Source organism: Nilaparvata lugens, chromosome 11 (genome assembly GCF_014356525.2).
Source record: "Nilaparvata lugens isolate BPH chromosome 11, ASM1435652v1, whole genome shotgun sequence".
NCBI lineage: Eukaryota > Metazoa > Arthropoda > Insecta > Hemiptera > Delphacidae > Nilaparvata > Nilaparvata lugens.
In genome coordinates this window covers 3,035,897-3,053,581 of record NC_052514.1, presented here as the reverse complement: position 1 = coordinate 3,053,581, position 17,685 = coordinate 3,035,897, and the positions used below count along the sequence as shown (strand labels likewise).

General features: G+C 35.4%; 1 protein-coding gene across 1 annotated transcript; it reads right to left on the bottom strand.

Annotated features, from left to right (window-relative positions):
* On the bottom strand, positions 1–13,919 carry LOC111049476 (cuticle protein 7). Its single transcript, XM_039437416.1, has 3 exons — positions 13,490–13,919; positions 11,372–11,461; positions 1–240 (listed from the first exon to the last, which is right to left on the bottom strand). Exons 1-3 carry the CDS (start codon positions 13,502–13,504, stop codon positions 37–39), a joined length of 309 nt encoding a protein of 102 aa, XP_039293350.1. The 5' UTR covers positions 13,505–13,919; the 3' UTR covers positions 1–36.
* Between the last annotated feature and the right edge of the window lie 3,766 nt (positions 13,920–17,685).

Here is a 17,685-nt window from a genome sequence, read left to right as displayed (position 1 = left end):
TTAGCTTTATTCAATATTTTATTGAATCACCACTCATTAATAATGCTTTTTATGATGCACAACAGCATTGAAGCCGTTATGCTTGTCAGCCGTGTAGTGGACCTCCCTTATGCTTCCATCGGGTTCAACCAGACTGTAGAACCCCTTGACGTCATCCCCTGATCTCGTCTCATGCTGCGACTTCACGTCGTGTGTGTGAGGGTCGTGCACCTTGTACTCGAATGTGTAGTGGGCTGGCTCCTAAAATCACCGTTAAATTTAACCAATGATTAGATCAATGTTAATTATCAACATAGTTATCATGCACAATATACTCAAAAATGAGTAGCTTTCAGTTTACAAGAGATTGAAAATGGTGTAACGACCGAAACTATGGTGAGTTCCACGTTATAATGACAGTGGAGTAAGATAAGAGAATAACGTTGCCGATCCTCTGTCTTGTCTATGCCTTCTATAGATGCATGTTAATATTAATTAAGGGCTGGTTTCCGAGCTCGGGATTTAGCTAAGTCCTAGACTTTAAACAGCTGGAGTCAGAAAATTGGTTTTCCAAGACGGGGCGTAGTCGCAGTCACGTTTAAATTAAATTTCAAAAAACTAGAAAATTGAACAAAAAATAAAATAAAGAGAAAATAGTGTAAAGTTTCAGCTATTTTGAATTATTCAGGGATGTCTAATTTCGTCAAGGAAAACGTTTCCAATTATAGAAATGAGAAAATAAAAACTATGACTACTGTTATGAAAGCTGCGACTACGCCCCGTTTTGGAAAGCCAATTTTCTGACTCCAGCTGTTTAAAGTCTAGGACTTAGCTAAATCCCGAGCTCGGAAACCGCCCTAGCTGTTCATTCTCGTTTAAAATGATCAATTATATTTTTCATCAAGCAAGAAATTTTACTTTTCAATGATCTCATAGTAAATTTCCATAATTAAGTATAAATATTTAGTTAATTAATTATTAATTTCTACATTGTTAAAAGCCGATCTGGCAACTTTTACTATTCAAACATAGGAATAATTCCAGGATAGATCAACTTATTAATGTACATATAAATGAAAAAAATGTTAACCAGCCTCATTTCGTGAAATTCCTAGGGGTTGGATCAGCATCTCTCTTGGGATTTCTATACTGATCAGCTCTGTGGGAGGATTGCATCTGGAGTCTTTGCACTCCGACAAATAAGAAGATTGAATGATACCAAACTTACAATGGCAGTCTACCACTCACTCATAATGTCACACATCCGCTATGCCATTATTGTGTAGGGTGGGTCGTGCCAGAATTTGGAGAGGGTTCAAGCTCCGAAAAAAAGCTGTTAGAGCGATCAAAGGTATTATGCCTTTAGAGTCCTGTAGGAACCACTTTAAAGAATTAGGCATACTAACCGTTTCCTCTATTTATATCTATGAGGTGATTATGCATGTTAGAAGACAGACAATGACTAGAAATGCTGATTCGCATGGATACAATACTAGAAATAGAGGAGACTATGCTTCTTATTGAAAGGAAAAGACTAAGAAATTGTCAAAAAAACACTGATTTATTGATAATTAGAAAGACCGGTTTCGGTTATTACACCATTGTCAATCTCTGATAAAGTTTATCAGTTTATCAGAGATTGACAATGGTGTAATAACCGAAACCGGCCTTTCTAATTATCAATAAATCAGTGGTTTTTTGACAATTTCTTAGTCTTTTTCATTCAATATGAATAATTACCACAATATCAACTTCTCAACTACACAAAAAGTGAGACTATGCTTCACTGTATCACAGAACAGCTCTTTTTGAGAAAAAACCTACATATATGGGCCTCAGTGCTGAGCCAGATATACAGGCACCAGTACTGGGAGATGTTGAGAGTGCAATTAAGGGAATGAAAAATCACAGAGCCCCTGGTGAAGATGGAGTGACCAGTGAATTATTAAAGAATGCTGGAAGTGCATTAACTAAAGAGCTTCATGCAATAATTGTGAAAATATGGAATGAGGAAGAACTGCCAGAAAGCTGGAAGGTAGGTGTGATATGCCCAATTTATAAAAAAGGAGATAAAATGAATTGTGCTAATTACAGAGGAATAACCCTACTTAATATAGCATATAAGGTTTTCTCAAATCTCCTACTGCAGAAATTGAGTATTTACTCAGAGGAAATTGTAGGGGAGTATCAGTGTGGCTTCCGAAAGCAAAGAGGAACCGTGGACCAACTCTTTGTTATAAGGCAGATGATGGAAAAAGCATATGAACATTCTATCGAACTACACATGCTCTTTGTGGATTTCCGTGAGGCATTTGATAGTGTGAACAGAGATAGCCTCTACAGTTACATGGAGCAAAAAGGAGTACCCAAGAAGCTTGTGAGGTTGGTGAAAATGACATTGGATGATGCTAGAGCCAGAGTACTTGTGGAGGGTAGATGCGGGTCAAAGTTCAGACTGTCAAGAGGAGTGCGGCAGGGAGATGCTCTATCAGCAACTCTCTTTAATATTGCCATTCAAAAGGTACTGGAAAGTGTGACCAACACAGGTTGCATTGTTCACAAATCTAGACAAATCTGTGCATATGCCGACGATGTTGTACTCATTGCCAGAAACGAAAGGGAGCTGAAAGGTATGTTCGAGGAGCTCCTGATGGCAGGGAAAGAGATGGGCCTGGATGTAAATGCAGAAAAAACTAAGCATATGATAATAACAAGAAATAATGCTGCTCGAAGAGTAAATGTCTTTGAAGCTGGAGAATGGTCCTTTAAAAGCATACAGCATTTCTCATACCTGGGTGTTGACGTGAATAGTGCCAATAAAGTGAGTGACGAGTAAGACAGAGATTGATAGCTGGAAATCGTGCCTACTTTTCGAATATTAAATTGATTACCTCTCGTTCACTATCTAGAGCAACCAAGCTCAAAATTTACAAGACACTGGTAAGACCAATAATCACATACGGTTCAGAAACCTGGAATTTAACTGCAGTTGATGCCACCAAACTGAGAGTTTTTGAAAGGAAGATTATTAGGCGCATATATGGAGGCATCAATGACAATGGAGTCTGGAGGAGACGGTCAAATGATGAAATAAATGGAATCCTAAAGGGTGAGGATGTGGTACGATTCATCAAATCGCAAAGATTGCGCTGGGCTGGTCATGTTGAGAGAATGGCGGATCAACGAATGCCAAAAGCAATGTATAAGGCCAGGATGAGGGTAGAAGAAGACAAGGGAGGCCAGCAATCGATGGAGTGATGAAGTGGAGGATGATCTGAGAATGGGAGTTGTGGCATGGAGACAAAAGGCATGTGACCGTGATGTGTGGAGGGCTCTAGTGCGAGAGGCTAAAGCTCACATCGAGCTGTAATGCCAGAAGAAGAAGATATGGGCCTCAAATTTATTAGAAAGCTTCCTACTCACTTGAAAAATTGTGAAGATGTCAATGTTTTTGAGAAGGAATTAAAAAGTTTTTTGATGCTTGGAGTATTCTATACCACAGAAGAGTTTGTGTGTAGAGAGGGTTCCTTTGTGTGATTTTTTTCTTCTTTTTTTGTAATACTGTATGTATTATAAATTTTTGACAATTCCTATACTCTGATTAGAGTCTCTGGGAAGCTTTAAAAACAAACAAACAAACAACATAGCAAAGCGAGAAAGAGATAGCGCTATCCGCTTTGTTGAATAATAGACAAGGATAGCAATACAATTGCCAATCAAAAACTGCCATTTCAACGTGGACCTCACTATAGTATCTCGAATTGTTCGAATAAATTAGGGATTGTGACAATCTCAAGTTTTTTTCATCCTCAGTTATTCATTCTATCATGAAATTATATATTTTCCTGGTGTAAATAGGCTACACTTGAAATATAATTAATGAACAATTTAATAAGACTTAACAATTGATGAGAGTATAAGATCAGATTTTCCAGGACAACTTCAATCAGAACTTTTCACCATAAAAGACAGTGGAAATGGGAAGTGGGCAACAATGTCTTCCTATTTCTATCAGCGACCCGATAAAGTCAATCCTACTATAGAGATAGTGAGTGATATTGAGAAAATGTATCATACGTTGAAAGTGGAAATTAGAACATTAACACCCTATAGGTCTACCAGGGTTCTCCAACATTTTTCATCCAAGGGCCACATTGTTAACTCTTGAGAGGCTTAGACGGCCAATAATAAGGATGTACGTGGAATTTGACTTGTGGGGACACACACGACACGGGGGACTAGGAGGGTGTAAAATTATTATATTCCCATTAAAATAATATGAGGAGTTTTAAGTAGGTTTAATTAAATCACAAGAAGAAACATACCAATTCAAGTCCAATTTATTGAGTGTAAAATAGTTATTTGTATATCTAGAGTGAGAAGTGCTGTTTTTTCTCCCTGAGGGAAAAGTTTGAAGCCCTAGGCGAAGCCGAGGGCAACAATTTTCCTGAGGGAGAAAAAACATTCTTCACTCGTGATATACACAACATTTTTCCTCCACCTACATTTTTATAAAAACTGCAAATAAAATAATTTTTAAAAACGTATGTGACCAAACAATGTGTTACAACATAATCTAAAAAGTAAACAGAAACAGCTGGCTTGTAATCACAGTTCTCCTCCGACAGCACTATCTGTCGGCTAAAGTTGTAACAACAATGACAGCCACAACTACAGCTATGATGAAGTTCCCGTTTCAAATTTGATTAGTTAATAAGTAATATTCGTTGGCTGGTATTTCGAATAACATGGATTAAAAGAAAAAAATATATAAATTTTTTCTAGTATAGTGATATGAAGTTTGTAATAATAATTTCAGCATACAAACATAAATTTTATATATCGATCAAATGTCTGGTTGAGGTATTGAATTTAGTTGGTTTAATGACTACTCTATATGCTTCCTCATCTGAGCTTAGACCTTCTGACCTATTCCAAGTGTACGTTTTTAAAATAGAGATGCTTCCCATGTTATTTAAATGGAGTCACTTTTACTCCCTAGGGAGTTTTTCTGTTTTTTAGTACCGAGAGCGAAAAAGTGACACTTTAGTATCATGTTTCAGGGAGCAAAGTAAGTACTTTTGACAGTAGGTGGAGGAAAAGGTCATAAGACAACTTGACAATAACGAATTCACAAAAGTTATGAGCTGAAAGAGAATACTTATTTCTAGTGAGAAGATTGCATTTGTTTTGCACTTGAAATGTCCGCCCATTTAGACACAGACAGTTCGCGCGCACGTACACATAACAGGGACATGTACAGTCCGTGCAGACAATTTGCTAATATCTCACAATGATTGATCGCTGCTTGTTTACAGCTAATTTTACACTCATTAAGAAATAATTGAGAAGAGAGAGCTAGTAAGAGAAGAGCACTGAACTCACAGTTGTTGTCAAAAATGTGTATAGATATATATTTTTAAAAATCTGGTGTGGTACACTCACACAACTTTCCTTGCTCATTGAACTGGGAGCCTCATTCTTAAACGACAATAATTTAGAGAAATAACATAATGACGATTGGCGGCAACATAATTATTTGAAACTGCGATCAGACTACTGTATATGTGTGTATATAATTGTTTTCAGAGTACTTTTTCCTTTGTGTAAATTGTGAAATACGATGATTTTTTAAAAGTCGTCAAAACAGCTGTTCTACAGATGAAATATCTCGACTATGTGGTCCTTTTATGAACTGCTCTACCTACCTACCTCATGCACGAGAAGGAGGTTACAAAGTCCATTTCTCAAGGATGGGGTGGACCCCCCATTAGTTTTCCAGAAAGGAGACTCATGCCAGTTAATAGAACTGATAAATAACTATACAGAGTATGAATTTGAAAAAAATCGGTCAAGCTATTTTGAGAAAATCATGAAAAAAATGTTTTTTTTTTAGTAATTATCCGCCATTTTTCACAAGTATATTATGGAGCTCCTGCAATTTTCTCAGAAATGGGACTCATGTCAGTTGATAGGGCTTATAAATAGCTATCCATGGTATGAATTTAAAGAAAATCGTTAGAGCCGTTTTCGAGAAAACCGTGAATAACATGGTTTTTTAGTGATTATCCGCCATTTTTCAAAAGAATATTACGGAGCTCCTGCAATCTTCCCAGAATGAGACTCATGTCAGTTGATAGGGCTTATAAATAGCTATCCATGGTATGAATTTGAAGAAAATCGTTAGAGCCGTTTTTGAGAAAACCGTGAAAAACATAGTTTTTTAGTAATCATCCACCATTTTTTCCGCCATTTTGAATTCAATTTCATTGAATTTCTTATTGTCAGATCCCAATGGTATAAGGACCTTAAGTTTGAAATTTCAAGTCAATCGGTTGATTAGGAATGGAGTTATCGTTTTCACAGACATACACACATACACACATACACACACACACACACACACACACCACACACACACCACACACACACCACACACACACACACCCACAGACCAACACCCAAAAATCATGTTTTTGAACTCAGGGGACCTTGAAACGTATAGAAAACTTGAAATTAGGGTACCTTAATTGTTTTTGGAAAGCAATACTTTCCTTACCTATGGTAGTAGGGCAAGGAAAGTAAAAAACTGTTGCAATAACTCTCGGCGGGCCGGACAAAATCCATCCGCAGGCCGGATGTGGCCCGTGGGCCGTAGGTTGGAGAGCCCTGCCCTATACCATGGCATATCTTCTTATGCTATCTTTTCTCAATGCTATCTTTTGAATAATTTCTCAAAGAGACCGCTGTCTCTTATTTTAATTATTTTTGATACCAATTAAACGAGAAAATCAGTTTTAAATTTAAGAAAAAGCAACACTCTGCTATAACAAACATTTCACTGAATCTAAACTCTTACAAACTTGAATTTCAATGACATCATCATCATCTTACGTACAAGGATTAGGTTAATGCCTGTTCCGACTTACAAACAGCTTATTAATATCCATATTTCAATCACAACTACGCTATAATATATACAAGTAGTGTATTTTTTATTGCCATCTCTTCCGTGGCCTACCAATAGATCTTTTCCCTGCCGGTTTATAATTCAATATCTGTAGTGGAAGCCTTTCTGCCGGCATTCTTCCCACATGGTCTTTCCACTGCTTCCGGTATTGTGTGACTTTTTCCAACAAGCTGTAAATTCCTAGCTCTGCTCGGATATCATCGTTTCTGATGTGGTCCTTCTATCGCAGCCCTTGGTTCTCCGGAGGAATCGCATCTCCGCCGCCTGCACTCTACTGTCTAGGGTTTAGTTGTAACTCACGACTCACTTCCGCAGAGGAGGACTGGAGCAGCCATTATTCTATAAATTTCATTATAGTTTCTCTCCGGCTCGCTTCCCCAAGGTTCTGCTAATATTGCCACATACCACTTGAAATTTTCCAATCTTTTTCTCAATATCCAAATCTTCACTATAACTGATGTCACATCCTAAATATGATATTTCGACACTTGTTCTAGAACTTTATTGTCAATCACAATTTTTGACCGAGTTTGATGTTTACCTGTGAAAGCCATAATTTTTGTCTTGTCTATTGATATTTTAAATTGTACTCTTTACAAATTTCGTTAAGAACATAAACTGATTTTTGGAGGTCATTTTCACTGACTTGAATAATCCAAAGTCATCAGCAAACAATAATGCATTCAGGTACTCGTCATTTGTTAGTTTAATTCCTGAAGCTACTCTACATTTCCATTTTCTGAAAATGTGGTCCACATAAATATTGAATAAAGTGGGTGATAAGCTGCACCCTTGTCTAACTCCTTGATTTATAATCATTTCGTCTAGTCGATCCTTACCTGTATTGATTACTATTTGCGTTTTATTGTATGACTTTAATAATATTGTCACTTTTTGTGCAGTTAAGAAGTTGATATTGTGGTAATTATTCATATTAAATGGAAGTAAACAGAGAGGACTTCATCAGAGATTGATAACCGAAACCGGTCTTTCTAACTATCAATAAATATGTGTTTTTTTGACAATTTTGTAGTATTTTTATTTCATAATAATATTGTTATCATCATACTAATAACTGAAGATTTACTCTAGAATATGTACTAGTGACTACTAGCCTTTGAAATATGTTTGTTATTAAACTGTACTATAATTCAAGATCACAGCAAAATTTATTATCATTATTATTCTCAGAGTGCATTGACTCTTGAAGAAGCAGGAGAAAAAAAGAGTTGAGTTGGATGAGGAGGTAGAGGAAGAAGAAGAAGAAAATTGGAAGGAAGAGGAGGAGGAGGAGAAGGACGAGGAGAAGGAGAAGGACGACAAGAAGGAGCAGGAGGAAGAAGGAGAAAAAGGGAAGGACGAGGAGGTGGTGATGGAGAATGAGAAAAAGGAGGAGGAGGAAGAAGAAGAAGAAAATGGGAAGGAAGAAGAGGTGGTGATGAAGGATGAGAGGAAGGTGGAGGAGGTGGAGGAGAAGGACGACAAGAAGGAGCAGGAGGAAGAAGGAGAAAATGAGAAGGAAGAGGAGGTGGTGATGGAGGATGAAGAGAAGGAGGAGGAGAAAGGAAGGAAGAAGAAAATGAGAAGAAAGAGGAGGTGATGATGGAGGATGAGGAGAAGGAGGAGGAGAAAGAAGAGGAGGAGGAGGAAGAAGGAGAAAATGGGAAGGAAGAGGAGGTGGTGATGGTGGATGAGAAGAAGGAGGAGGAAAATGGAAGAAAGAAAAAGAAAATGATAACAAAGAGGAGGTAGTGATGGAGGATGAGGAGTAGGAGGAGGAGAAAAGAGAAGAAGAGAATGAGAAAATGAGAAGGAAGAGGAGGTGGCGATGTAGGATAAGTAGAAGGAGAAGGAGGAGGACGAGGAGAAGGAGGAGGAGGAAGAAGAAGAAAAAAATGGGAAGGAAGAGGTGGTGGCGATTGAGGATGAGAAGAAGAAGGAGGAGAAAGAGAAGAAGACGAAAATGGGAAGGAAGAAGAGGTGGTTATGGAGTATAAGAAGGAGGAGGAGGAGAAAGAAAAGAAGGAGCAAAAGAGAAGGAGGAGGTGGCGAGAGGAATGACAAGAAGGAGACGAGGGAGAAGAAAGAACAGGTGTTGGAGTAGGAGGAGGTGCTGAAAGAAGAGGGGAAATAGGTGCTGAGGCAGAGTAGGAGATGTAGTTAAAAGAGATGGCAAAACACCCCTTCATTAGGCTCATGTTTAAGTTAGCAGATGGATAAATTATTATTCTATTAATCAGCTCTATTCTATGAGCTATTTATTTTATTCTGTTCGTTTTTAATTGACCATGATTGATGTGCCAAGGTCCTTTGCTAGCCTATTATTATCCACTGATTAGGAATATACAGGAATATATGGTATGGTTGAAGCAGTTAAATAAATGAATATATTATACTGTATATGTTGAGATTCATGAGCACAGTTTCTTGATAGGCTGCATGCGGAATGTAAGGCTAGCTGATCGTGGCCGATCAAAATAATTTGCAAAGTATATGAGAGGTTAAAGATAAAAAGAATGGACAAATGAATAATTATGAGCAAGATACATGAGGATTATAATGGAAATATAAATAATAAATAAGCAAAAGTGAAAAAATCTGGTGTGGCGCACTCACACAACTTTCCTTGCAGTTATGAAAATTGATCACTGACGCTAGTGTTCCCGCGCATCTCAAGTCTACTATTCAAATATTTGAGCCAGCTGGTGACAGGGCAATAACGCTGAAGACACACATGAGGTCTGCTATCTCTTCATAGTGGATGATTTAATAGAATCAACAATAATTTGCAATTGAATAATCACATTTTCTCGAATTTAAAGCTTATTTCAATTTTAGGTGAAAATGTTACTGAACATTAATTGTAGAGATTTTCATGCTCAATCTACTCCACTTGATTTTTTTGTTTCAATTGTATCTGAAGCCTGATAATTGGGAATCTATCTGCATTGATGGGGCGGAGCTCCTGAAATTTTTACAGATATGGGACTTGTGGCAGTTGATAGAGCTTATCGATGACTATTTTATGTATGAATTTGATCAAAATCGTTGGAGCCGTTTTCGAGAAAATCACGAAAAACCCTGTTTTTGACAACATTTTCGCCATTTTAGCCGCCATCTTGAATTGCATTTGATCGAAATTGTTCGTGTCGGATCCTTATAGTGAAAGGACCTTAAGTTCCAAATTTCAAGTCATTCCGTTAATTGGGAGATGAGATATCGTGTACACAGACGCACATACACTCATACACACACACACACACACACACACACACACACACACACACACACACACACACACACACACACACACACACATACATACCAATACCCAACAACCAGTTTTTTGGACTCAGGGGACCTTGAAACGTATAGAAATTTAGAAATTGGGGTACCTTAATTTTTTCGGAAAGCAATACTTTCCTTACTTAAGGTAATAGGGCAAGGAAAGTAAAAATAGCTTTGAAAGAGGATTGGAAATATAATACGAGCATCTGAATTTGAAAATCTACTTTGTGAGAATAATTAAGGAATGAACATTTAGTGAAGTGAACAACCACAAGGTCACACATATGTGTAACCTCATCTACATTTTGAGAGGAATAGCACAAGGCTCCCTTATCTTTTCTCTCCTTATCATTTTGATAATGTACTTATTGTATCAATCAATAAAGAATAAAGAATGCAAGAGAGATGGAGGATAGGAAACAGCAAGCAAAAGAAAGAGTAGATCTTCATTAGTAAGTACAGAGACGCCGCTGAGTATTTTGATTTTCTAAAGCTTGAAATTAATTTCGTTTTTTTGAGGGGCGGAGTCCCATCTTCCCAATCAAACACAATCAATCATGCTAATTAGTTGCTTCATGAATCATGAATCATGAATTAGTTAGCATCATCATTATTATAGTGTGGTTCACGTTATAATGACAGTATTTGATTAACATTGATGGTGCTATCCTTGTCTATCATTCGACAAAGCAGATAGCGCTATCCTTTTCTACCCCCGCAACGTTGCCAAAGTGCTCCTCAACAATGTAGGAATATAATAAATTTAGAAAATATCTAGTCTCAATTGAGATAATGTATTATGAAATCATTGTAAAGTATATTTCCTTGACGAATGAATTATATTCGATTACTCGAAACAAAAATGAACAGTGAATATTACATTAGTAATACCGCTGTCTTCTATAGAAGGTAGTGTGGAAAGGCAGAGAATCGGCAACGCTGTTCTTGTATCATTATTTACTGTCATTATAACGTGGACCTCACTATAGCATTATTTCGTGCTCATATCAATTATTCATTCTTCATTATTGATAAGATATCCCACTGTAGAACTCTCAACTTTCCACTGAAAAATATACTTGTTCCTTATGTATCGACAATTTTTTTCAAATTTTGATAAAGTTTATAACTTACATGAGGATAATCTTCATGATGATCATGGTGATCCCCGTATCCATATTGAGCATCAGCCAATAGAAACATGCAGGCAGAAGCAAAAGAAACCTAAAAAAAATAATGAAAATATTGAAAATGTTTTTTCCTCCACCTACTGTCAAAAGTACTTACTTTACTCCCTGAAACATGATACTAAAGTGTCACTTTTTCGCTCTCGGTACTAAAAAACAGAAAAACTCCCTAGGGAGTAAAAGTGACTGCATTTAAATAACATGGTAAGCATCTATTTTAAAAACGTACATTTGGAATAGGTTAGAAGGTCTAAGCTCAGATGAGGAGGAATATAGAGTAGTCATTAAACCAACTAAATTCAATACCTCAACCAGACATTTGATCGATTTATAAAATTTATGTTTGTATGCTGAAATTATTATTACAAACTTCATATCACTATGCTAAAAAAATGTATATATTTTTTCTTTTATTCCATGTTATTCAAAATACCAGCCAACGAATATTACTTATTAACTAATCAAATTTGAAACGGGAACTTCATCATAGCTGTAGTTTTGGCTGTCATTGTTGTTACAACTTTAGCCGACAGATAGTGCTGTCGGAGGAGAACTGTGATTACAAGCCTGTTTTCTTGACTCTGTTTACTATTTTCAATAGTAATATTTTTAATAGTAATATTTTGCCTATTTTCTGTTTACTTTTTAGATTATGTTGTAACACATTGTTTGGTCATATACGTTTTTAAAAATTATTTTATTAGCAGTTTTTATAAAAATGTAGGTGGAGGAAAAATGTTTTTCTTCCTCAGGAAAATTGTTGCCCTCGGCTTCGCCTCGGGCTTCAAACTTTTCTCTCAGGGAGAAAAAACAGCACTTTTCACTCTAGATATACAAATAACTATTGATCATTCAGAATCACACAACTTAAGGTGCGTACAGATTTACGCGCCGCGAACATGAGCAATTCACTTTTAATCAGCTGATGCCAAGCTTTTTATATCTGTATCTTACCGTTTCTGTAAAAATACAAATATAATACGCTGATTAAAAGTGAATTGCTCATGTTCGCGTCGCGTATATCTGTACGCACCTTTACAGAAAAGTACCACACGACAAACATTCACATTCAGGCTAAATTGAAAATTCACATAAAAAAAGGAAATTGAACAAAATATAATGATTCAGAGATGTTTACAATATTCATAGAAATCATGGAGAGAGAAAAGCATGGAAAGATATCCCACGGTAGAGAGCGTGAATGTTCCAATATTTCGGAGAAATTCGCAATTCTTAGTGAGAGAAAGAAAAATATAAAGAGATATCTCACGGTATAGGGCGTTTATGCTCCGAATTCCACTGAACTCAAACTGATTATCCTATAGTCAGGTCCACGTTATAATGGCAGTGGAGAAAGAGAGGATAAAAACGTTGCCTATCCTCTGTCTTTTCAATGCCTTCTATAGACGGTAGCTGATACAGGTTTATTGATGTAATATTAACTGTTCATTCTCGTTTAAAAATAATCAATTTATATTTCATCAAACAATAAATTACATTTTTCAAACATTTTCACAATTTAGATGAAATATTTTGTTGATAAATTATCAATTCTACATTGTTGAAAACCGGTCTGGCAACAGAACAATAGCGAGAAAGAGATAGCGCTGTCTGCTTTGTTGAATGATAGACAAGGATAGCAATACCATTGCTAATCAAACATTGCTATTATAACGTGGAGCTCACTATAGTAATTTGCGATAAATGGTAAATTGATATCAGCTGATAGTTGCAGTGATAGTAGTTTTAATTTTTCTGCTCAAAATTTTCAAGTTTATTTCAATATTATTGAAACTTTCGGATTGTTTAGTGTTATTTCCGGCTCTTATCAACCCTTCGAAATTCAAAATTCATCAGTCATATCTCGAATACGTATTCTCTGAGTGTTAATCTTTGGTGAAAACAGAAATTTTAAACTTAACCTCACTTTGGACTATTTATGTGCCAAAATCAAGGAATTGAAGAAGTTTTGGGCATTGCCTGTTTCTCTTTCCAAATATCGTGTTTGTGACTGTTCTAAAATAAATAAATAAATAAATAAATAATAATATACATCCAAACTCACCAAAACAAGCTTCATGATGATCTAATAAACTGAAGAACCGTCCCAACTCTCAATACAAGTCCTTATCTGAAACTGATACCTCTAACTACCAAACCAAATCTATTTATAGCCCACTACTTTAAAAACTCACATACTTTCAACACAGGGAAGGAGATCAATTACTTCATTGGAACGAAAGTAAAAGTAATTAGAACAATGTGCTAATTAATCTTGGCACAGTTTATTATATTTTTGAAGAAAGAAATTATTGGTAACCACTGTTAATTGGCAGGAATTACGTAATTTGAACTCAATGCATCTCAAATTATCACAGAAGTTCGTTACAATTTTAACTACCAGAGTTTCTTATAGATAACATTTATGCTTCCCATTCAAACTGACGCTGAAAGTATAGTGAGGTTCACGTTCTAATGGCACTATTTGATCAGCAATGGTATTGCTATCCTTGTCTATCATTCAACAAAGCGAATAGCGCTATCTCTTTCCCCTTTTGCTCTGTTGCCAGATCGTCCTTTAATAATGTAGAATTGATAAATAATTAACAAAATATTCCATCATAATTATGATAATTCATAATTGGAAAATACAATTTTTTGATTAATAGAAAATTATTGATTATTTTCCACGAGAATGAACAGTCAATATTACATCAATAAACTTGTATCAGCTACCGTCTACAGATGACTTTGACGAGACAGAGTATCAGCAACCTTGTTCTCCTATCTTTCTCTACTGTCATTATAACGTGGACTTCACTTTAGAAATTATATCATTATAGTGATTAAAATTGATGCTTGAGTGGCTTGGTTTCGTTCACTAGGTCTTGCATACCCCAATAATTGTTCGAGCAGTTTCCTTGATTTCAGCAACATAATCTCAATATGAGTGTAACTTATACATTCTAACATTACATTCTCTCGTACTTTGATTCTTGTATTTATACATTGGACATGTCAATTTAATTATTTTTACTTTCCTTGCCCTATTACCATAGGTAAGGAAAGTATTGCTTTCCGAAAAAAATTAAGGTACCCAAATTTCTAAATTTCTATACGTTTCACACGTTTCTACACGTTGTGTGTGTGTGTGTGTTGTGTGTGTGTGTGTGTGTGTGTTGTGTGTGTTGTGTGTGTGTGTGTGTGTGTGTGTGTGTGTGTGGTGTATGTATGAGTGTATGGTGCGTCTGTGTACACGATATCTCATCTCTCAATTAACGGAATGACTTGAAATTTGGAACTTAAGGTCCTTCCACTATAAGGATCCGACACGAACAATTTTGATCAAATGCAATTCAAGATGGCGGCTAAAATGGCGAAAATGTTGTCAAAAATAGGGTTTTTCGTGATTTTCTCGGAAACGGCTATAACGATTTTGATCAAATTCATACTTAAAATAGTCATCGATAAGCTTCATCAACTGCCACAAGTTTCATATCTGTAAAAATTTCAGGAGCTCCGCCCCATCAATGCAGATAGATTCCCAATTATCAGGCTTCAGATACAATTGAAACAAAAAAAAATCAAGTGGAGTAGATTGAGCATGAAAATCTCTACAATTAATGTTCAGTAACATTTTCACCTAAAATTGAAAATAAGCTTTAAATTCGAGAGAATGTGATTATTCAATTTCAAATTATTGTTGATTCTATTAAATCAGTCACTATGAAGAGATAGCAGACCTCATGTTGTGTGTCTCCAGCGTTATTGTCCTGTCACCAGCTGGCTTGAATCTTTGAATAGTAGACTTGAGATGTGCGGGAACACTAGCGTCAGGTGATCAATTTTCATAACGGCAAGGAAAGTTGTGTGAGTGCGCCACACCAGATTTTTGTAATATTGTACAAGGAATGAATAAATTTGTATTTGAATTTATTTTAATTGTTTCTGAACTATTCACATTCGACTACGAAGTTATTTACGTTATATATTATTTATCTATTTATACATTGATAGATGCAATATCTTTTTAAACTATGAATGATTGGAAAAGAAACAACAGGCTTAAAGCCCAAAACTGTTCCTTTCCCAAATTTGGATAGAAATTGTCCAAAAATAGGTTATGTTTATCACTTCATAAGTTTAAAGAACTTATATTCATGAAGCTGTGATTTCTGGAGTCAGTTTAGTTTTGATTTTGGTTTCTAAATAATTCAATGTTTTCAAATTTTGAAAACTTTACAGTTTACAGTTTGGTGCAATATTTTTATTCTTTTCGTTTTTCAATCTAATCAAATTCTAAATTTTGGTTTGTATATTTCTGGACTCGGAATTCGATTGAAAAGTGAAGCAACACAACCTAACTTTTAGACATTGGCTTACTACTATCAAAATTTGGAAAGGGAACAGTTTTGGGCTAGGCCTGTTGGTCCTTTTCTAATCGTGTATTTGATTTGTGCATTTGTTAATGTAAATGGATAAATGAATATTCGAGAATATAAGATGTAAGAGGATAGAATAAAATATGTAGAGTATATTCACATATATATGTATTATCTAGTGTATAATAATATTAAATTATTGGATAATATCGATATTCTATAAAAATATAATCTTTTACGGGGTCTGACCACACTAATCTTCTCCTTCCAACCGGGTTATACAACATGACTGCCCTGGGAATCCTGTCGCTCTCCATCCTTACTTACATCCTTACATACTAGAACCGGAGAAAGTACTTTAAGGATACCCAATCATCGAACTACTATTTTCACAAAATCCTTCTTAGTCAGTGCCTGTCGTGCATGGAATACACTTCCTGTTTCTATCAGGTCTATCGAGAGCCGAGCGAGCTTCATTCTGACTTTTAAAAAACATATTATGGAACAAATGACTGAAACTGTCCGGCCCTAGAACGATCACATGACAACCATCCCTCACCCATTCCACCAATATAAACCTTCAAACCATGTTATAGAACGAATTGTATATATAAATAAATAATAAATAAATATATATAATATATATATATTAAACTCATGTTATTTCAATATCCACTGCATACTGCTGTATATTACTGGAAGTTGATAACCCTGATCTACTTTCAGCCTACTTCATTTTATTAATCAATTATTTGATCTTAACTACCTACCTATTATTTTACTTTATCAATTTTCTGTTTTTTTTCTCTTTCATATTCATATTGATTAAAACTTTTACAATATTTCCATTAATAGATAAATCCTTAGTTTAAATAACAAAATTAACGTTTTGGTAGAGAGTTAGTGGGGAGGATATTTTTAATATTCTTTCCGAAGAATGGACATTGATATGTCCAAAGCTCCGCCAATTTATGTAGATGCATAACAATATGATTATTATCTATAGTTATTATATTTCAAATTGCTTTTTCATATCATATACAGTTCAATAATTATTTTCTTAGTCTATATTATGTAAATTCATCTATAATGTTGCTGTATTGTAAGCTATTGTATATAAGTGTATAAGCCAGTATATATTGTAATCTACATAAATAAAGTACTCAATCAATCAATCAATCCTTTTAACATGCTCTTTCCAGTTTTGCCGATTTTCTCCAATCTTATGCCATATGCCATATTCAATCTTATATCGACATTATGAAACCTATCTTCCCTTGTGCACCCTTTTACTGCTCTTAAAACCTCATTTCGGCAGCCTGTAACCTACCCCATTCTTTCTTCCTGGGTATCCAAGATTCAGAGCTATATAAGAGAGTTGGAATAGCCACAACCTTATAGAATTTAAGTTTTGTCTCTCTCCTGGCTCTGTTTCTCAGAGTCCTATTTATTGTTCCACAAATGGATTGGAATTTATTACAATAAAGGAATAATAATAAATAAAGGAAAGAATTGGCTTACAGTGGATAGAAAATTCACGAATGACGCATCATCACGTCTGAACTATTCAACTGATTAACTTGCAATATTATTATTCTTAATCTACCAAGGATGGTTATATGCCTATTTTCAATTCTTTAAGATTACATCTCATCATGTTTTTAGTTTGTCAAGTTTTTAAGTTTGTCAAGTTATTACTCTTTCCGTAATATATAGAATTATTTATCGATCTCTTTCGCCTTTACTTCTTCTCTTCTTCTTCTTTTTCAGCCTCTTCCTCTTCATATTCCCTTTTTCTCTTGCTGCTTCTTCTCAATCTTCTCTAACATCTTCATCTTCTGCTTCTTATTCTTCCTTTTCTTCTTCACCCTCAACTTCT

What these genes read in the sequence shown, in the direction of transcription:
- LOC111049476 (XM_039437416.1), bottom strand. An exon ending in ATCATGAAGATTATCCTCAT is followed by an intron (nt 241 to 11,371) that starts GTAAGTTATAAA and finishes CGGTGATTTTAG; the next exon opens with GAGCCAGCCCACTACACATT.